Source organism: Lissotriton vulgaris, chromosome 3_1 (assembly GCF_964263255.1).
Source record: "Lissotriton vulgaris chromosome 3_1, aLisVul1.2, whole genome shotgun sequence".
Classification (NCBI taxonomy): domain Eukaryota; kingdom Metazoa; phylum Chordata; class Amphibia; order Caudata; family Salamandridae; genus Lissotriton; species Lissotriton vulgaris.
Genome location: NC_141689.1, coordinates 1,149,024,328 through 1,149,046,564, shown reverse-complemented (window position 1 = coordinate 1,149,046,564; position 22,237 = coordinate 1,149,024,328). Strand labels below are relative to the sequence as shown.

Genomic DNA, 22,237 nt, shown 5'->3' with positions numbered 1-22,237 from the left:
CTCTCGTATCTAATTATCATGATGTTCTAAGTCTACCATAATCTTCAGTTATGGTTCATCATTCCCTCACCTTTTCATTCCGCCATATTTCTATACTTCACCCACACCTCTATTCATTTTTGAGATACATACAAAATCTCAGTCAACTCCGTCCTCCTCCTCTGTGGACAGTCTCCAGTATTCACTGAGCATTCATTTTTTGGATAAAGTCACCTCTAGATCACTTGCATGTGAGATCATCTTAGTCTTTCCCCTCTCAGCGTCTGGTGTGATTTGTCTCTTGTCTCTGAACAGATGTTCGTTTCATGTACAAATCCTTTTTCAAAGACCAAATCTTCATTTCCTCATGACCCAATAAATTCTTCATTGATCACCCAGCTCCGCATAGTTGATAGTCTGATCTACTTTTCATCTTTCTCCTTTCCCTCACCCCAGTCCTCTCTAACTAAAGTCATGCTACATACCTAAAGCACTTCTCTCATGCTCATTCCTTTGACCTTTTGCATTATCCTCCATCTGCAATTGGTAGTCTCAATAGTCTGCTGTAAATTTCAAAGTCATTGCCAGTATCCCATATCAAGTACATGAACCTGTAAGTCTTTAATGCATCTGAGGACACAAGTGGAAACAATGTGGAACTTAACAATGATAAAATTGGCTTGAAGTTGTGTGTAGATTGAGTGGACCACTTTGTACTCCATTAAGCCTGTCCATCACTACCTGTGGCAGAACACACTATAGCATAAAGCCACACACACCAGCCATGCAAACTCAACACGTGTACACCTGCAATACCCTGCTTTACGGTTACATATTCCTCCTGTCCCTCCTGCAAGTACAAAACACATATTACTGCCATCAGTAGTAGCTTAAATCCCACTGTCATCACTGCAGAGGTCTACACAAAATTTTCAGTGATGTCAGCAAAGGGAAACTACAACATCTTCTGAGTTCTGCATCATTACAGCACTCTTAGCTATCCAACCAATAGATTACAGTTTAGAGCACACATGATAGCCCTGTACCATGTTATAGTTCTATGCCACTGCTGAAACACACTTCTCCTCACAGCTGTCAGACAATCTACATTTACTAAGGTTGATTGCAAGCTAAGACACGCAGAGCACTGTTACATTTTAGTTGCAAGTGTGAAAAAGATCATAAGGAATCATGTTGAGAAAAGGTACTTACAGATGCATAACTGACGCCACTCATCTATGTCAGTCATTTATGGCTCCATGAATGGATTAAAGCTGCCCTGGAAAGCAAATGTATTGGTGTCATTACCAGCTTCTTCATACCTTACGAAGGTGTTGCTTTTAGTTTTCATTAAGCTTTTCATTATACTCAAATCTGATATATTAAGTTACACACATTTTGTTGTTCGTAAACACCTATTTCCTGAATATCCATTCTTAAAATATGTATTTTGCTCTACAATTGGGAATAATAATAATTTAAATATATGTAACAAATCCGTCTGTTGGAAGCATTGGATAGAAAGAGGAGGAGGTATGTATACTGGATTAATCAAAGCGGACTGCCTTATGCGGACTTATGTCATATGACATGGGGTTGTCCTGTGCTCCAGGTGTTTTGGACCGCGGTTCACCTCCGACTGCATACCGGGCTGAGGCACTCTCTTCCCTGCACGGTGGAAACTTGCCTTTGAGGCGGGCTCTTTGGGTCCAAAGCCCGTAAAGTGGGCACTAGCCTAGTAGATCTGGCCCTCACGTTGGCCAAAAGCAGAATAGCAATGGGATGCAAACCAAGAGTGGGACGTGTGCTTGAAACATGGGTATGGGACTTCACGACCTGGGCCAGGGCTGAGGATAGGGCCCTTCATCGAGAGGAGGCCAGGGAAGTCAGGATGTGCCCTACAGCAGAATTATGAACAGAAGTACAGGATATCTGGGAACACCCGAGAAGGGATGTGAATCTTGAGCGGGATGCCTCAGATGACCAGGAGAGTGGCGAGGAAGTAGGGGACCCAGAAGAGAGGAGTGCTGTAGGGTCTCTAAAGTGGGGAGTAGGTGACTAGATGAATGGGATAATACGCCTTCCTCCATGTACTGTGAGTGTTTCACAACGTTACAAGAGTTGCTCGCCTGCCAACCTTACCTGCACACCGATTGGACCCTGTCTTCCTGACAGCCACAAAGCATGTGCAATTTGCTTTCCTATACCAGACATCCCCTAAAAAATATCCCTTATCACGAGACACTTGCAGTCTCAGAGCCACGTTCAGTCCCAGAGCCACGTTTGTTGCAGTTTGGTTATGCACATCCTACGATACAGGTTATTGCAATTCTTTTATTTTGTATTTTTTTCTCCCAGTCACCCCCTATATTTTAGCATTCCTATGGAGTCAAGTCGGAATTGTGCACCCTACCCATTCACTGACCACCATGTTATTGGGCTCAGCCTCCACAGACATACCATGTCACGGATTGATAGCATTCCCACACACTAATACTGACCAGCACATAACGATGTGGAAGTGTATGTTGTATTACTGTTTACTAATATGCTTGGAGACAAGTGCCACATGATTGTACTCCATGTTTGTAATCTCAGCATGCTTATCTGGTGTATAAATAACCTGGTCTATGATGTGAGGTGAATGAGTGAATCTTTAAATGGCAATAAAAATATGTTTACAAAATATACTAGACTGATGAACTTGGGGATAAATCCTCTATAATACCTTTTGAAATGTTACAACCCTTTTATTCACTATCCAGTACATTTCTTAAGAACCATGGAGCGAATTCACAGAACTAATCTGAGACAAAATCCTAAACTTACTACTTTTGGTATTCACAGAAAGCATTTAGGACTACTAACTTTACTACTAATGCCTTCCTTGAATACCAGAAGTAGTAAGTTTAGGATTTTGTCTCAAGTTAGTAGTAGTAAAGTTAGTAGTCCTAACTTTACTACTACTAAATGCCTTCTGTGAATACTGAAAGTAGTAAGTTTAGGATTTTGTCTCAGATTAGTTCTGTGAATCGGCCCCATAGTGTTATTGCAGATCTCCCTTTCTACTTCTTATCTGGGTTCTCACATTTGTTTCCACTTGATCGTAATGATACTTCACCAGCTTTCTTGTACAATTTGATTTCGGATGTTACTATAGGACGAGCTGCTGCTGATTGTAGATCAATTCATCTACCAGCAGTTATCATAACTAAATCGTCAATTGAACTCTTGTGGAAACATGACATTCAGCACATGTTTGAGTTAAAAAGTTGAAACAAAATTTGGCTGAAGGTATTTAAAATGTCCATATCAGCCAGTATTACTCAATTGTTGTTTTTCATTTACAATAGACTACTTGTCACTCCAAGTTCACATATATAAGTTTGATATTTCTGTTTCTAACTTATGTTGGTTGTGTAAAAGTGAGGAAGGTACATTGTGATATTTCCAATTTAACTTTCCCCTCTCTTTTTAGAATAATTGTCTGGGTTCATTATCACCCTTATGTAAATCCTTACCAAAAGTGCTAAATTAATTGTTTTTGTTATTGCTATTGCTGTTATGCAAATAACCACTTGCCGGAAGGATGTTACCAAATTATCCTTCCAATCTGGGTGCAATCATATAGGTGACAAACATAGACTTAAAAGTGTTTCTGCTCTAGACGCTAATGGCAAAATCAAAAACAGTTTGCTACAGCTGCCATGTGTTAATTTTTTATCCAGCTACTCTGTCATTTAACAACTGTACATGAATGTATTTCTTCTTTGCTTTCTCTCCTAATTTGTTCCTCTTTTTTCTTATCATTTTTCTTTTAGTCTTTTACTACAAAATCAAGTTTCTTCTTATTTACAAACATACATAAAAATTAGGTATATTGCTCACTGATGTATGTTTTACTTCATGTACTTGCATTTAAATGCTTCACTAAAACGTTCTAAAACTGTGAGCTCAGCCACTTCAGTGCTATATATAAGGTTTGCTGAAGTAATAAATCATGATCATTCATGACAGAACTGTGACATCGTTTTTTTCCCCTTGTGAGCTTTGGACTCCTTAATTTTTCATTTATTTTTCAAAGTGCTTGCAATATCTGTGAGTCAGTGAAAGACTCTTCCTCCTCTATAGATTTTCATGTTCCTAAATTGATATGCAAAGCTAATTGCGCATAGAAATGCGTGTTTCTCCAATGAAACTACTGTTAAACCTACAGCAAAAGAAGTGGACTAGTCATTGCTGCAGAAGATTAATAGACAGAAAAACAAGCAGAACTGCCCAATTATTAGACTGTGTGATTTTTAATTTTAATTTATAACTTTATATATTGCCAGAAATCAAATGACATGCTTGGAAGTTTATATTAGTAGAATGCATGTTACGCAGATTTTGTGGCTTTTGGAGTGGGCCTGCGAAACCTTATTTTGTGGCTCCATGCACATACTGGGGAAGTGAGTTTAGCCTTTCGAACTCCTATAAAATGTCTCAAGGGAAAACTAGAAGAGGAGAGCGATGGAGAGTCCTTAGACTTTTTGCATTAATTAAACATAGGACCAAAACCTATGTTTAACGGAAACAAAAGTCTAACTTTACTACTCGTAAATGCCCTTTGTGGATACTGAAAAGTCATAAACGTAGACTTTCGTCTCAGTTTACCTTTTTGAATCGGGCTTCTAAAGAGATAGGCAATTACAGAGCTACAGGTGGAAGAAAGTGATAAATGCCAGATATTGAAAGAGACAAGATCTTGGTAGAGATGAAGGTAAAGCAAACTAGACGAAGGTGAAGGGTGAGCAAGAAAGACAAAGAAACAAATGAGATGGTTATTCATCCTGATCTGAAGATGAATATACAATGTTAGTGTGCTATATACTGTTCCATGGAAATTGCTCATATGAAATGCATGGCATATTTAAGGTTGTAAGTGAAGATCATGCTGCACTCTAAAAGGATTTAAGAGAAGAATTTATAAACCAACAGCAATCAAATAGTAAAACCTACCATGCCACTACAACATCTAATTCTCTTGGTAAAAATCTTTTTGTACTCATGTGATCAAAAAGCTAGGTTATCATCTACCTTATCTCTGTACATCAAATTTACCTATACATTTATCCCCCAAAAAATCACAAACACATTGCATAACAGACCCTGACAGTTGATACTCTAGTACCTTGTCTTTCATGTAGTTGGCATCACCAGTTGGCACTGGAGAGGAAGCTAAAGCATCAGCAGAAGGGGTAGCTGTGGTGGTGGGGAGCATCAGACCTCCATTGGCAAAGTGCATCCTGTCTCCATGGAACTGTGGCATTACACCTCCAAAGGGCTGCAGTAACAACGAAAGACAAACAAGATGATTAAAGGAAGTGTATATACTAAATACACGCCTGCCTCGCTGCCTGTGGTAACAGTCATTAAGTTTAGTGTAGTTACACTATTATCAAGAAAAATGTATGAGCCCATGTTTCTCTGCAACTGCTTTGCATTGAGATCAGATCGTGTAGGTCTGCACACATGTTAACCCACATATGTGTTCCTCCATGTGGTTCTAACATTTACTTGCACTTTATAAGGTACAATTGGAGGTGATCTATTCATCATTATATCATATAAATATGTTAGTTTGTTCCTCAAGTGTGTAGCAAGTATATTCAATACAGTTTGTGACCATTGAAAAATGTATGTTTTATCATGAGGATGACGATTATTATTTCCAAACTACTTTATTATATTAATCGTTTGCAGATGTGCATCACTATTGCCAAGCAAAAACACTGTTTGAAATATATTTGCATCCTATTTTCCAGTATTTCTGCTGCTCTCCACATACAGAAACATATTTTGTATGTTAAGTCCTACAGCAATCTATGGGCTGTTAAAGCTTCTCTAAAATTATGTATCAATAGAGCAAGGTTAATATAACACTTGGTGGACAACCCGGTTGTTACAAACGTGAGATAAGTTCAATTTGCAGGTCTTTAAATGTATTATTCTTTTAGTCCTTTTAGTTATTTTTTTAATGACTGTTATTTCCAGAAACTCTGAAGCCACGTTTGTGCCTACATTAAGCTCTTTTCGTAAACCCCTATTTATGTACTTGTTTGCAGATTATTAATGCTTTTATTTGTACAACACTTATCCTTCTGTCATGTTCCACATTTCTAATTTCCACCTTGAAGCCACGTTTTTTAATTTAACAATAGCATGTATTTTTCCGGTCACCTATCCTCGTTGCACTACGGCCTTTTGTCATTGATTCATTCAGGTTCATCCTAATTTTACATCTAACATGTATTATTCGTTAAATTAAGTAGCTCCTGCTCAATAGATATAATTTGGTTAGTTAAATGGACTACCCATATGATTTTTTGAATTAACAAGTACGTAGTGAATAGCTTTATTATGGTTAGCAAATAATATCTCAACCTGCAATTAATATATTATTAATGTTAATTTCACGTCATCAATTTTAAACGTCATTTCAAAATTAGAAAAGAATATCTTTCGGAAGTTCCTAACTATTCTTAAACATTTTGAAAATGTGTATAAGAAAGTTTTATATATAAGAGCAGCCACTGCCTCTTTTTTCTTGGTGGCTTGGCACCAGTTAAGGAGAGCACAAACTTGCTGCACAAGAAAAGAAACAATGTAACTAAATTACTACACAAATACAAAGTAAAAGAAATCAACAAGGACTGTATGAAAAGGGAGCACACATATTTATATGTTGGAACTCTGTGAGGTGTGTTTGTTTTTATACATCCATATTGACAGTGAAATAATTTCGTTCTTTCTGTGTGAGACTTTTTGATGGTGCTATATTGCCATAACACGGAAGTCACATGTGATCTACTTGGCCTTCTGAAAGCATATTCCTACCATGACTGTCTCCAGTTAACTCAGTCATGGGTGTGTCTTTTCTATTGGTATAGGGCAATGGGTAAGCCAGCGGGTGGTATTTTCTGTGAGTCAATCGGTCATTCTTGAGAGAGACTTTTTTACCATTGTCTGGGTTGTAAGTGCGCCTCCTGCTGATGGGTCATTGGGCATCTGCTGCTGCTGCTGTTGTTGCTGTGCACCTGGAACTACCTATGAGATTATAAACAGAGTAAATACTATGAAGGGACCATATTGTTTGTATGAAAATGCCTTTCCCATTTTGGAAAATCACAGGGCGACAATGCTCATTTTATAATCTGATCTCATTCTACAAAATGTACAGCATGACAAATATGTTTCATCGATTGATTTCCTCATTTGATTTCGTAAAGAGCATTTTTCATATCATATGGATTAAAAAACAACTTCAGTGAAAGCAATTCATATAAAATAGAAGACTAACCCAAAAACCTAAAAGAAAGGTAAAAAAATAATATGTACAACAACAATACAACATCAACAATATTATTCCTAATAATAATACTCTCATTGTAGAAGAGGGATGGGTCTGGGTCTACAGGGAGGGAAACATAGTTGGGGCAAGAATTTATGGAGTGCCTGTAAGGGAAAGTGAGGGCACAACCCTTCTAAAGATGAAAGCTGCAATATCGCAATGTAGAGAACTGGTGTACAGGGTGGAGAAAAGAAGGGTGTAAAGGAGAGAGTGAGAAAACTTGAGATGACTTCTGGAAGTGTTACCTCCTTTAAAGTTTTTATATGGGCTTACAAAAGAAAGAATGCACCTTAACAAAATATACATTTGAATTAAAGATTCAGACCATGAACATAGATTATCTTCACCATCCTGATGAAGAAAGTGCTGTCCACTTAAATTTAGATCAAGCCCTTAGTCTTACCTTTACACAAATACTTTGAAAATTCTTTCTCGTAAGTCCTTCATTTTACTGCTGTAGGATCATGCAAACAGGAGGCCAAACCCCTGACCAGTGAAAAGCAATTTTGTTCCCTGATGGTCAGCGAAAGTTAGGAGTGGGCAGTCATCTTTCTTGCAGCAGGAGTTAAAATTATTGGAGTCATTTTCTTGTAGTAAAGTCATGAGTCCTTGAATCATGTTCTTCCAGCTATGCCTTGCTCTTCAGGTAAAGTCTTTGTAGGTTGTGTAATTTTCTAAAGAGGTAGTGGTTTAGGGCCAGATGTGTCCTGTGCACCAGGAAGTGAATATAGACATTCTGACACCCAATTATATCTAATTCTTTGCAGTTCTCACCTCATTTTGCATCACTTCATCACTTCATCTTTGAAAAATTGTCCAGAAGCTGCTGCTTCAGTATTGCAGAGTATCATAAATCTGATTTCACCATTAAATTGATTTTGAACATTAAGTAGGCAACAACTTTGAATGAGTCTGCTCGAATTTCTAAGGTGGAGCAATGGAATTCATTATTTTAAACCCACCTAGGCATGTTTTATGGAAAATATGGACAAGCCTACACAGTCAATTAGCTATTTAAGGCACTGTGATGGCATACATTTTTTTACTTAGAGTGTGGCACTTTTTTAATATATGAGACAGCCTGACATGAGCTCATAAGGTAGACTTTAAGGGTGAATTGTCAATATAAAATATATTTTTTACACAATTGTGCCACCTTTCCTTAGCATTTGTTATTGCATTGCATTTAAAATAAAGCTCAGCAAGGGCAGAGTGGTGCTCTTGGCAGCCATATATTTTGGTCATATATGTGGGTGGTATATATACACACACTTTAGCCCCTATATATAATTTATCATCCATGCCATTCATGCATTTCCCGAACCATCTACTAAACCCTTACAAAAAAGTTAAATAGACAAAGTGGGTGAAAACATTTTACAAATCCAATTTTTGGGACACAGCACACACACTGTGGCAGCTAATAGCAGTGTCACAGTGCATAGAGTTGTAATATCAACAAGAATAGAGTCTCGAAAAAAATGAAGAAATCTGTTCTGTCCATGCAGAAAAGTCAAAATAGCTACAACTCTTTTCAAGAATTTCACTAAACTTGAAATATAATGGATATCTAAACAGGAAGGTTTTCTCCTGTAATCTCAGAACTAGTGAATGTGATTGCCTCTCTTCATTGTATGTATGTGCTAAGTTAAAAGATTTATATTTTACCCTATCAAAATTAAATAAGAATGATTTATTTAGAAAATTTATGGAGCCCACCTTAATTATTCATTGTATGGACTAAGAAAATGGTTAAGATAAAACCTATATAAAGCCTTATTCTGATGTTGCAGCAAATAAGAGAAACAGTCATTAGAACGAGGCTGTAACCACACAGTACCTTTACCACGCGTGCAGTACAATGCAGGCACTGTTACCACGAATAGCCATTACCGCACATTTTATTACAACGCATATGCCTTTACCACTCATGCCTTTACAAAGAACTAACGTTCTAGAGGTATGAATTTTAAAGGCATATACATTGCACTGGTGGTACAGGCATATGCTGGTAACGGTGGTAAAGGCACCAGTGTGGTCAAGGCTATCAGTGTCATTTCAGCAAACAGAAAGACCCTTCCGCTTCCTCTTGTTGAACTGTGCTGCATAATTTGTAGTAAATGCATGCTTGGTAAAGTCATATTTATTATAAAGAAATGAGTGGTAAAGGTCATGCATGGTAAGGCATTTGAATTGTAATGCATACAAGGTAAATGCATGCGGTGCAATGGAATCCTCCGTACCATCATTCATTCGGGGAAAAACATTAATCCCTCAACGGTGAGAGTTGAAATTAGTAAGTGAGTCTCAGTTTTTACACTTGCATTTGCAAATAATGGGGGAAATTGATGTTTTTGCATTGATCCCAGAAGCTACATACCCATTCCCTGCCTTTTTTCTCCAAGAGCATTTCAGCAGGTCTTATTTTCCAAAATATATGTAGAGAAAGAATAACAGCAGTGTGTTTTAAATGGACAATTTGCATTTCCACCATCATCAGTAGTTCTATAATTATAGATTAAAGATAAATTTGCAGTAGAGTATTTATGTACTTCACCTGCAAAGCAGGATTCTTCTTTCATTTACAGTTTGAAAATATATTAGATATACTTCGGTTTGGGATTTTGTAACCCACAATTGACATTCGGACATGTGCAGGTCGGCTTCACTTCAGACACTGAAACTTTCTAGCCAGTTTGCATTGTGTGACATAGGTCACGGCATACTTAATGCACAGACACTCCTGTGTTATTGTCTCCCAAAATGACCCACACTGATCCTACCAAAAAAGGAGAAACCACGTAGTAAAGGAGATAGTCATATTGTATGTTTACATCTGCATCAAGTTACGCTGTTGACAAGATAAAGGCACCCATTTCCTAGGTTTAAGCAGACAGGTATTGGACAAGGACTTGTTGATGTAAGATCCCAGCTGGCAGCCAGAATACCTTTACAACATGTTTATTTCGCACCTTGATCAAATGTGGGCACAAACCCCTGTAAAAATATCCACTTACTGGTCCTGCTTGCTGCGGAACAAATCCACGCTGATTGATAAAGGGGGTGTTCTGTCAAAAAAATGTTAATTATCTGTTAGTTGTCATTTTGTAGAGTGCAACACCTGAAAATATGTGTGGCCCTCTTTAAAAAACATAACACGACTTTAAAAATAATGGTAGTGACCCTTGTTTTCTCGCAAGCACATCACCATCAGTATAATGGCATCATTGATGTGTTTCAGGGCATTCCTAAAATGCTTGCATTTCCTATCATTCAGTGAAGAGAGATAATTGACAATAATGACAGTCATGGGCATCGGAAACTAGACTTGTTATTTTCTTTTTTAATTGGCTTAGTTTCGGTTATTGAAAGGTTAGATATTTTCATAAACTTTTAATCGTCAATCTTTTCACACTTAACTATAAATGATTTTCTAATGTAAATAGAGGACTGTGGCAAATTCTATGTGAGACAAATGCTCCTATACATGGAAAATGGTAGTAACAAAGAGCAGTTTTTAACAAAGAATTTCAACTTATTTTACTTATTTAATTTCAACTTATTTTACTTATATATTTGCAATGAAGATTTTACTTATTTACTTATTTTACCTGTTTAATTGCACCAACAGTCTTATAAATTGTGTATCTTTTTACACCTTCAAGCAAATAATGCCATCCTTTTAAAACATTGTTAACATAATACTAGTATCTTTTTTAAAGTTATCTTTGTTGAAAAAAATGTTCTGACATTTGTTGATGAGTTATTTTAAACAACTTTTATGCTTTATAATCCCTTTACAGTAAAGAAAACTAAATAACATAGAGAAAACTGACTGTAAATACGTATTTTTGCAAGACTTTTTAAATAAACTACAAGGGACCAAAACGATGTAGAAAACTAGAAGATTTGGTGTCTCCCATTTTTTATTCACCTCTCGGGTGCACCACTACACAAGGATGATTTCAATTAGAGTTTACAAGAGAGCTAATGCACTAGAGCTCCCATGGTCCCAAACAAAGCTCTGGAAGAGCCACAGGAACAAATAGCTCCAGTTAACAGGTATGTGAAGTCATTTTCTGAAGTAAGGGTGATACACCGTCTGACTGCGGAGCTTGGCACCAAAGCCAAACTGGGGATGCCAATTAGTGATGTCACAAATCCTGACACCGATGCTGAGTTACTAAGTTCCTCCAAAGAATGTCAAACTCTTCCTTAGCTTACATGGAAAGAAACAATACCAAATGGGCCCTTAGCAACCCTTGTCCCTATGGATTCAGGTGAACTAAGACATGCAAACTTAATAACGTCTGCTTTCCTCCCTGTAGTAGGAGGGTAGAATGCAGTTGAGATGGGCAGGCGGGCAAAAGATGATTTGGTATATAGGGAGGTGGCAGTCCCCATTTCAGGGATGCAAATGCTCAAGTGGCATCTCAGGGTGGAGAGGATCGCCCTAACATCTTGAGAAGTATCAGTGCCCCAGGGAATATATCACAGGGGGATGCTACAATAATTCACACCTAAGAATACGTCACTCGGAGACGTGAAAATATCCTTGACTGAAGAAATATCTGAAAATTATTCTCTGCACTTCCTTGTATGAATAGCATTGAGTCAAATGAGATTGAGTACATCACGTTTGCTCCTGGCACCCTGATAATCTAATAGAAGCTCCTGAAGTAAAGTTCAGTCACCGGGAAGTTGTAAGAAAGTTTGTCACAGTGGAGTATTTTTAGTAAACTGTCTCCCACAAAAAATCCTTGGATCCTGGCCAAACCTGTTCTAGCTCACCTTATAAGGGCCCGCTTCTTCACTGTTCAAAAGGTCCAGAAAATATAAGGCTGGGGTCGGAGCCACTATGGGTTACAAAATATTACCCTAACAATACTGGATGCTGGATGGCAAATAACCAAAACTGAATATCTTCTGGTAAACATAGAAATCTGATGGCTAACAAATCTCCGTATACACACTTAACAGCACTGCAGTTCTGCTCCAGGAACATTCGTGGCTTGAGAACCTTGTCTGCTTTACTGTAACAATGCAAGAATGTAATTTCCGTTTTTTTGGTTTTGTATTATCTAGTTTTTAACTTAAGTATATTAATTTAATGAGTTTGATAACAAGCTCATGTTTGATGAAGTGTTTCTTAAGGCTTTTTTTAATCTGAATCTGGGATTTACTTTTAATATCATTATTGTTTTAATTAACTAAACAATAAAAATGTACCTTGCCATACCTCACTCCATTAGTTCGGTATAAGTTGCACATATGGTGTCCTTTAGAAGCGTTTCTTCTTAAAATAGCCATCATTAGGGCAGATTTAACAGTCAGCAAATGGCAATTTAATCCCTACAAGAGTGGAGCAACATCCGTGCAGTTTTTTCTCTGCAGTTTTTGTTTACTGCTTTATAAGGTTATTGTTACTGGCAAAATCAGTAACCTAATTCACACAGAAAGCCTGGAATGGAATTCAAGACGAATTCCCAATTGTACTACAGGAAGGACAAAATCTGTGTAGCTTCCAATGAATTCCCACCTGAGTCAATATTTAGACATGCAACAAGCATACATTTCTGTATGGCAAGGTGTAGCGCTTTAGCATAAATACACTGAATAACTTTTTTTTTTTAAACAAACTGTTTCCCCATTAGAAGTTTATTCCCCTACATGAAAACTGATCAATTCCTGCCCTTGACTGGATTAAACTCCATCTGTTTTCAGCTGGCAAATTGACTTTAAAGCTCTGTTTGTTCATCGCTTTGTGTAGGTGTCAACCAGATCCTGGTATGCCCACAAGTCACTCCTGGGAGAAGATTTACTCAACTTAAAATGATTCTATACTGTTGTCATTTTAAAGATCCCTCCCAAAAAAGAATTCAAGACATTGTAAATTAGAAACATGAATTTGCAATTATAAATATTTGTACTGACTTGCCAAAATTAAATACAGGTGCACAGATAATTTTCTGAATAAGGTCCTTAAAGATAGTCACCTATTTGTTTTGTCTGTTTTAGAATGGAAAAGTGGATTATCACAATATCCATTTCTTAAAGCTAAATTGGCATCTGTAGCCCATGTACCGATTGGTATCAGGCCTAAAAATGTGGTGGGTAAAGTGACACTTTTAATGCATTGCTTAAGAAGGATGCATTCACACCTTTCAACAACTCGTGTTATCAAGACCATTTTTAGTAGGCTAATTTTCTCAATTTCTCTTATACTTTATCATGTAACCAATAAGCCTGAAGATTTACACCCCGAAATATGAATGTTTAGTACCTGATCAGTTGGCTGCTGCTGTCCTGGTTGCTGTGGAGCCTGCTGTGGAGGCTGTTGTTGTTGTGGGTACATGTAGAATGGATAATATTGCATCATCTGTTTGGGGGAAGATAATGAAGGAGTGCAATTTCAAATATAATTGAGGAGGAATTTTCAGGGAGGATCGCGTGGCCATCATCATGGTAAAGGATGATGGAACCTAGAGGGCTCTACTAAGTACGGCATCTTTGTGTTTAAATTCACATTTTCACATTTTGAGGGCAGACGTTGTGTGCATCTGGGGACTTTTGTCTTAAACATACAGATAGCATCTTCAGTATATTCACAAACAAGCTGAACTTGCTATTGATAAGCAAAAAACTCAATTCACCATTAAGTGAACTTAGGTTTCCTCCAAACAATGTGGCCCAAAATTACAATTTTCCATGGCAAAGTTTTGCATTTTGGGTTTAATGAGTCCACTGAATTTATATCTTTTTGGGTTCAATTCAATGGAGAAAAATTGTGAAAAGAACATGATTAAGTTCTCAAAATCAAGGTTATTGCATCTGCCCTCCAAGTTCAATATTATGAACCACATGCGAATTTACACACAAGCTTGATGTGGTTTGAAGAGCCCAAAAGGTGTTATAGAAATGTGCCTTTCAAGATCTACTAAGGATCAGGTGTATCCTCATTCCTTTAATCCAAGGAGATTGTTGGCGTGAAGAAGGTGTCCTTAGGATCCAGTGCCAGAGGATTCAATTTATTCTTTGGTTGCATTTCCGTTTGGTTAGTGTTCTCAAAATCCTTATTTTTTGGCTGTCAAATGTTAGTATGGTTCATGCTGAGTATTGATAGCAAACTGTTCTTTGTTATGCATTTGAGATTAGAAGAAACTTGACGGACATTTGTATGACAAGTAGCATTGTTGGTCCACCAAAAATGTGACAATCTCAAAAACACATTTTTGTCTGCAAATCAAATTTCATATCCTTTGATACAGGATCGCTTCCATGATCAAAGTAGACACAAGTCTGTCCATGAGTTTTGGCAAAATTGCATTGCCATGCAATTTCTGCTGAAAATGTGAAAATCTATACTCTCCACAATTACAATGGCTTTTAAAGATACAACTAAGGAGATTATAAAAAGGTGAATTGATAAAGAGATCTTAGACTAAAGAGAGATTGATGCATGCGGAAGCAAGAGGACCTTAGGAATAAAGAAACCCTAGGGAATGTGACAAATTGATGAAAGGAGAGACAGAGGTGTATGGAAGAATGTTGAGAAGAAGTAGAACTTGGCAATGTTTCCCACACACATTGAGAGCCTGGTTGTGTGAACATGCCAACAAGTAAAGCAACCAAAAATGTATTCCTAAAAATATGACTGCAACATTTTAAACACACTTAAAATGTACCTGTCCCTGCCCCTGTCCTTGTGGGAAGACCATATATGGCATCACCTAGTGGAAAAAACACAGTAACATGAAGCAAGGAAAAATACATTGAGAATATGCACAGTTAATTGGAAGGCTTTTCATTAGTGGGGTATCTGAAAATGTTTTACTTTCATTAATGCAATAACCGTTGATTAAAAAAATAAACATGATACTTACCATGAAATACAGAAGTGAATTCATATGTTAGAATAGTAACCAAAAATGTTTTTGTAATTTCTTTAGTTGGGAGAGGAGTTTATCGAGTCTGACTCCATTCACAGAAGACATTTCTACAACACTGAGTATGAGGATACATTATAAATATAAGTTATAAAAAAATATATTTTAGGGTTTGCTATTTGATATTTGGAAAATATCTGACTGACAGTGATAAGAATGGGCGTGTCCCTGGAATACTGAGGTAGAAATCTTGATGGCACCAAATATCATGGAAATAATATTAAAGGACAAAATATCAAAAGGTAAGTACTTTTATATTTTCTATACCTAGCTCCATATATATGTGCCTTGACGATATCTATATCTTCAAGGTACGTAGATGTGGAGTTATGAATAGTAAATCGATACTTCCTCTGAATGCACTTACATTTCGATATTTTGTCCCACAATATTCTGTCTACACTATTAGTGTGCCGCGTTATTTCTAATCTCGATATTCTGTATAATGGGCATAAGAATGGTTTGCCAAACAGGAAAGGGAAGACTGTGAGGAACATGCTTTATTATTAGCCCAGCTCAGGTAATGGATGAGGGTAAGAATGACAGGGTTAGCATTACCAAGTTAATGGCGGACCATTGTTTAACACAATACATCAAACACACAAAAGACTCCACGGTCTAGTATTAGCGCATAATTAAGTTTTCGCTAAGCCTGAAGAAAGCACATGAGGTGCAACTGAATAGGCGAGCATAACAGTATACGTTTACATAACATTCAAGTATAAATACTCGTGGAAGAGATTAAACATAATTTAATCAGCACTATGAACAAAGGAAAGGAAATCTTTCTGTGAAATTGTGTAGCTGGTGGGGCAGTAAACGCACCCCCATGCTACACACATGGCTGCGTAGCATGACCTATTGCAACACCAACACATATGCACAGCTATAGCCACCCGCGGCTAGGCCCCTGGATATATGGCAACCATTTATTTCCTATCTGCTGTCAACACGGGACACAGGTGGTACTACACCACTACCACAACACTTTTCTGCGGGGACCGGGGTGGAGAGGGGAACACCTGGGATTACCGTAACACTGCAGAGATTGTAGTGAATATTAATGAGTGTGCTTCCTGCCTCCCTTGCAGAACGGGATTACTCTACTCAGTGTTAACCTGGTTTATTCATGCCTGTACATTGACATATACCCAACGTTTCTTAATTCGTGATGCTTTATAATGCACTGTAACTCTGTGCAATAAGATCTTGTGAAAATCTATAAAATAAAACATTGAAAAAAAATGGTGTTGCTGAAGGGCCGTCATTTCATGGTGGCCCAATAGGATTTTGCTTTACTTGCCAGAAAGCTGACCATCTTAAAAAGCAATATTTAAGACAAAATGGGTGTCTTCTACCTGTATGATAGCGGCATTGATCATTTTCTCGTGCAAGGAATTCCAGCCCTTGATTTGTATACGGTTGTGGGAAATTAAAATTATCAGTCAAGTCAAGTCAGAGAATTTATATAGCGCACTACATACCCAGAGGGTCTCAAGGCGCTTAGGGAGGAGAGGACGCTTACTTGTCAAATATCCAAGTTTTAAGTTGCTTTCTAAAAGCTAGGTGGTTCTGTGTAAGGCGAAGGTAGGTGGGGAGTGAGTTCCATGTTTTAGCTGCCAGGTATGAGAAGGATCTGCCTCCCATGGTGGTCTTGTTGATGCGGGGAACAGTGGCGAGGGCTTGGCTGGAAGAACGTAGTTGGCGGGAGGGTGTGTAGAAGGACAGTCGTGAGTTGAGGCATTCTGGGCCGATGTCGTAGAGTGATTTGTGTGCGTGGGTTAGCAGTCGGAAAGTGATCCTCTTATTGACGGGTAGCCAGTGGAGGTCTTTCAGGTGGCCAGAGATGTGTTCGTTACGTGGGATGTCTAATATGATCCTGGCTGAGGCGTTTTGGATTAGTTGGAGTTTCTTCTGGAGTTTAGCGGTAGTACCTGCGTAGAGAGTGTTTCCGTAGTCCAGTCGGCTCGTGACCAGAGCATGGGTGACTGTTTTTCTGGTTTCGGTGGGGATCCAGCGAAATGTTTTTTTGAGCATGCGAAGAATGTTGAAGCAGGATGAGGATACGGCGTTGACTTGTCTGTTCATTGAGAGTGAAGAGTCCAGGATAACGCCTAGGTTCCGTGCGTGGTCTGTCGGGATGGGTGCTTTTCCAAGGGCTTCCGGCCACCAAGAGTCGTCCCAAGCAGAGGGGGATGTACCTAAGATGAGGACTTCTGTTTTATCTGAGTTCAGTTTCAGACGGCTTTGTTTCATCCAATCGGCAACTTCTTTCATTCCTTCGTGTAGGTTTGTTTTGACGGTGCTGGGGTCATTGGTGAGAGAAAGGATCAATTGAGTGTCATCCGCGTAGGAGATGATGTTGAGGTTGTGTTGGCGAGCGATGGCCGCAAGGGGGCTCATGTATACGTTGAAGAGGGTGGGACTGAGTGAGGATCCTTGTGGTATGCCACAGATGACTTCAGTGGCTTTGGATTTGAATGGTGGAAGGCGGACTCTCTGGGTTCTTCCGGTGAGGAACGAGGTGATCCATTCGAGTGCTTTTCCTTGTATTCCGATGTTTCTGAGGCGTTGTAAAAGGGTACTGTGGCAGACTGTGTCGAAGGCTGCAGAGAGGTCGAGGAGGATGAGGGCGACTGTGTCTCCATTGTCCAGTAGAGTTCGAATGTCGTCTGTTGCTGCGATGAGGGCGGTCTCAGTGCTGTGTTTTGCTCGGAAGCCAGATTGTGAGGAATCGAGGGATTTGTTGGCTTTGAGGAAGGCGGCGAGTTGGTTGTTGACAGCTTTCTCGATGACTTTGGCTGGGAATGGAAGAAGCGATATGGGGCGGTAATTTTTTAGTTCGGTGGGGTCCGCTTTGGGTTTTTTCAGAAGGGCGGTGAGTTCAGCGTGTTTCCAGCTTTCCGGGAAGGTGGCGGAGTTGAAGGAGCAGTTGATGACGTCTCGGAGGTGCGGTGCTATGACGGACTCTGCTTTGTTGAAGATGTGGTGAGGACATGGGTCTGTGGGGGATCCTGAGTGGATAGAGTTCATCAGGCGGATGGTGTCCTCAGTGGAGATTGGGTTCCAGTCGTTAAGAGCGTTCAAGGGGGGAGAATGTTCAGCATATGGTTGGGTGGGTTGGTCTCCGGGTTGGTTGTCCAAGCTGTTGCGGATGTCTGCAATTTTGTTGTGGAAGAATAAAGCCAGGGAGTCGCAGAGGGCTTGGGAAGGGGTGATGTCGTTGGAGTTGGCCGAGGGGTTTGTAAATTCCTTGACGATGTTGAAAAGTTCCTTGCTGTTGTGGGCGTTGTTGTCTAGTCGATCCTTGAATGCTGTTTTCTTGGCCTTTCGGATTAGTTGGTGGTGTGTGCGGGTGGCGTTTTTGAAGGCGTCCTTGGTGCTAGTGGTTGGGTCTTTTTTCCAGGCCTTTTCAAGGGAGCGGCAGAGTTTCTTGGACTTCTTAAGATCATCGTTGAACCATGAGGCCTTCTTGCTGCTAGGTTTGCGTTGACGTTTTTTCAGTGGTGCTAGGATGTCGGCGGTGTTGGATAACCATAGGGTGAAGTTGGCGGCGGCTTGGTCTGGGTTAGAAGAGTGGGCTGGGGTGTTTAGAAGGAGCGATGAGGAGATCTGGTCGATGGTGATTTTGTTCCAGTTTCTTTGCAGAGTTGGTTGGAGGTGGTTGGTGGGTTTCGGCTTGTTGTAGGTGAAGTGAACGCAGCTGTGGTCAGTCCAGAGGAGATCCGTAGTGTGGCTGAAGGAGACATGGTTGCTGGAGGTGAAGATGGGGTCGAGTGTGTGACCTGCGATGTGGGTGGGGGAAGTGACCAGTTGTTTAAGTCCGAGGTTGGCGAGGTTGTCCAAGAGGGTGGTGGTGTTGCGGTCATTGTTCTTTTCAAGGTGAAAGTTGAGGTCTCCCAGAAGGATGTAATCTTTGGAGGGGAGCGCGTGTGGAGTGATGAAGTCCGTGATGTCTTCACTGAATTTTGCGCGGGGTCCTGGTGGTCTGTAAAGGAGGGTGCCTCTGAGTGTGGTCTTGGGGTCGATGTGGATCTGGAAGTGAAGGTGTTCAGAGTTGGCGAGGTTGACGTCAGAGCTGGTTGAGATGTGGATTGATTTTTTATGGACGATAGCGATTCCTCCTCCTGTGTGGCCGGTACGGTCCTTGCGTATGATCTTATAGTCTTCAGGGATGGCAATGGTGATGTCTGGGGCGGAGGAAGCGTTCATCCATGTTTCTGTTAGGAAGGCGATGTCTGGAGAGATGGTGTCTAGTAGATTCCATAGGTCAATGGCGTGCCTGTGGACTGAGCGGGTGTTGAGCAGGATGCATTGTAGGTGGTTGGGGTCGGGAATCTGTGGTGTGGTTGTAGCGGAGATGTTGTCGGTGCCGATGAATTTGCAGGAGTAGCAGGAGAAAGGTCCATGGGTGTGTCCGGGAGCAGCTTGGACGCAGGTGGGGGCGCGACCGGGGTTAAGGGCTAGGAGGGTGGCGGCATCGTAGGTAATGCGGGAGGGCTGGGCAGCGCGAGAGGCAGGGGGTCTGGCGCTGGGCGCGGTCCAGGCGCGGACGGGCGTAGACGGGCTTACCTTTGGCGCACCTTCGGCGCGGATTGGGCGCGGTCGCTGCGCGTGAACGCTGCACGCGGGAGCAACTGTCATTAATACACTTCGGGGGTGGAGGGGCGTGGGAGGGGCAGCAGGGAGGCGGGATCGGTGCGAGGAGGAAGGGCTCAGGGCAACAATAACAAACAAAATGGAGGTAGGGACAAGTCGAGTGAGGCTGGGGCACAGAAAAAGGTCACTGGCGTTTTAAACGTGCAGATTGAGATAGAAGTAGACAGGTAGAGCGCAGCTCCGTTTCCGTCGCGTTAATTAAATTGCCTGATTAATGTAGCGCTGCAGACTGCCTGAAACGTGCCACGAACTGAGCGGACTGGCAAGTGAAGCACTAGCGCTGAAACACGATCGCAATTACAAGCGCTAAGGCACACAAATAAAACACCAATCCCAAATCACAAGCGCTAATGCAGGAGAACAAACACAAATTGCAAGCGCTAATGTAGATGCACAGGAACACAGAAGGTTTGAGGTAAGGTAACGATACCGTCAGGAGACAGGGAGCGTGGGAGCGACCGTATCTGACGAAGTCAGGGCGGTCGCTCCCACGCAAGTCAGCAGTAGAACCCCAACCATAAACATAGCTCAATTTCTGATGCCGTGGTGAGGGTTGTTCTCCTGCAGGGGCCACCCAGGCTCCAACTTTCAAAACTACGAAGTTCTCCGACCTCTAATTAACATCAGGATCTAAGAGTGGCATGGTCAGGAACAAGCTGATGTTTGGCAGGCTTCCTATGATGGCCCCATTAAAAAATGAGGCTCTTATTTAAATCCCTGCTATTGACAGAAATTGATCAAACTTAAGTGAAAAGTTTGTCCTGCTACCACCCTGACAAGTTCTCAGCACACATGTCATGTAGGCCATGGCTCCATATGCCAGGTATGTGATCCCCATTCCCATATAGATAAAAGTTAATGAGACAATAAAACACATGAGGGGAACCCATCAAATAACAATGGAAAATATTGGGATATAGTGGAAACGAAAACTAAGTGTAGCCACCCATTTCATGGTTAGGAAGTTTAGAGTGAGCATTGGTGGACCTATATTTCACCACATGAGTGGGCCACATTAGTTCTACATCATGAGAGTAAGATGTCCTACAATCCAGTATCTTTGCACTCTTTATTTTTATTCACTACACATCTCATTATCCCCTTTTCTATCTGTGCATGTTACTCTTCCTTCTAACCTCTATGTCTCAATGCTGATAGAGGATGTGCACTTCTGTCTGAGAACTATCTGCTGTAACTCAGTTATGTAGTGAGAACGAAATTGAAACAATTCACACACATCAACGCCATAGTATACGCAATGAACTTTGCCTAATACCTGTACTTGATTAAAAAACAAACACCCCCTTGCACTGTACAGAATACAAAACAAAGAAGAGGATAAAAGTAATCCTGCATGCAATTTCATCACTGAAAGAGCATCTTGGTGAGCGTCTATGGGGTTTAGACTGCAGGGCAGAGGAGAAGAGAGAGTGCACTTACTTGGTTAGGCTGTCCGTTCTGCTGAGGCATTTGTGGGTTGTTAGGGTCCTGTTGCTGGGCTTGCTGATTTTGCTGGGCACCTTGACCAGGAGCCTGGGGTAGAAGGCCTTGCCCAGGGAAGGCAATCTGATTTGGTAACTGCCCTATAAATGGTCCTCTTGGTCCAAATCCCACCTGGGTCAGGCCAGGTATCTGTGGCTGCTGAAGAATTCCAGGAATCAATCGACCCACTGTTCCACCCTGCATGAGCAAAATAACGATTCTTTGTATAAATATGTTTTCAAGTCCTGTAGCATATATATATATATATATATATATATATATATATATATATATTTTTTTTTTACATACTCGCGGTCAACAGTTGATAGTTATAGTTAGCACCTTGTTTCCATAGGAAACACATTTATTGACTTACCTATATATTTGGCACTGTTTGACAAATCCTCATGACATTTTTCGAAGAAAGTACCTGGTGATTCTTGCTGTGCATAGAAAGTTTCAGGGGGATTCATCAAGTGAGGGCAGAGAAAAAGGGGGAAGGGTGATAAAAAAAGTGCATTTCCAATAATAATTCCCATAGAGTCTTTAGGGATGACTACAGCCCGAACTGCACAGTATTTAGTAGAAAAGGAGATTTTTTTCCGGAGATCACAGTTTTTGTTCTTTGGTGTAAGTCCGTTCAGTAATTTAGGAGATATTAAAGGAAAACCAAATTTGTATATCAGGGCGGAACCTATTCACAGATCTCATGGTGGTAACTGATTGGCTGTCAACACTTCAACTAGGAAGTGTTGGCTGCCATCTTAAGACCAATATA

The 22,237-nt window shown here is 40.3% G+C and overlaps 1 protein-coding gene across 2 annotated transcripts in view; it reads right to left on the bottom strand.

Annotated features, from left to right (window-relative positions):
• The window catches only part of ODAM (odontogenic, ameloblast associated), a 39,431-nt gene that overhangs the window by 3,414 nt on the left and 13,780 nt on the right, over positions 1–22,237 (bottom strand). Inside the window, exons 5-11 of one of the 2 annotated variants that reach the window (XM_086963143.1) lie at positions 21,418–21,657; positions 15,058–15,102; positions 13,656–13,751; positions 10,390–10,440; positions 6,982–7,068; positions 5,153–5,305; positions 1,192–1,258 (exon numbers count right to left, since the gene is read on the bottom strand). In XM_086963143.1, the coding sequence (XP_086819269.1) occupies positions 1,229–1,258; positions 5,153–5,305; positions 6,982–7,068; positions 10,390–10,440; positions 13,656–13,751; positions 15,058–15,102; positions 21,418–21,657 (702 nt within the window). In that variant the 3' untranslated portion in view covers positions 1,192–1,228. The remainder of the gene's footprint in view (positions 1–1,191; positions 1,259–5,152; positions 5,306–6,981; positions 7,069–10,389; positions 10,441–13,655; positions 13,752–15,057; positions 15,103–21,417; positions 21,658–22,237) is intronic. The other variant, XM_086963144.1, reaches the window with a different exon arrangement.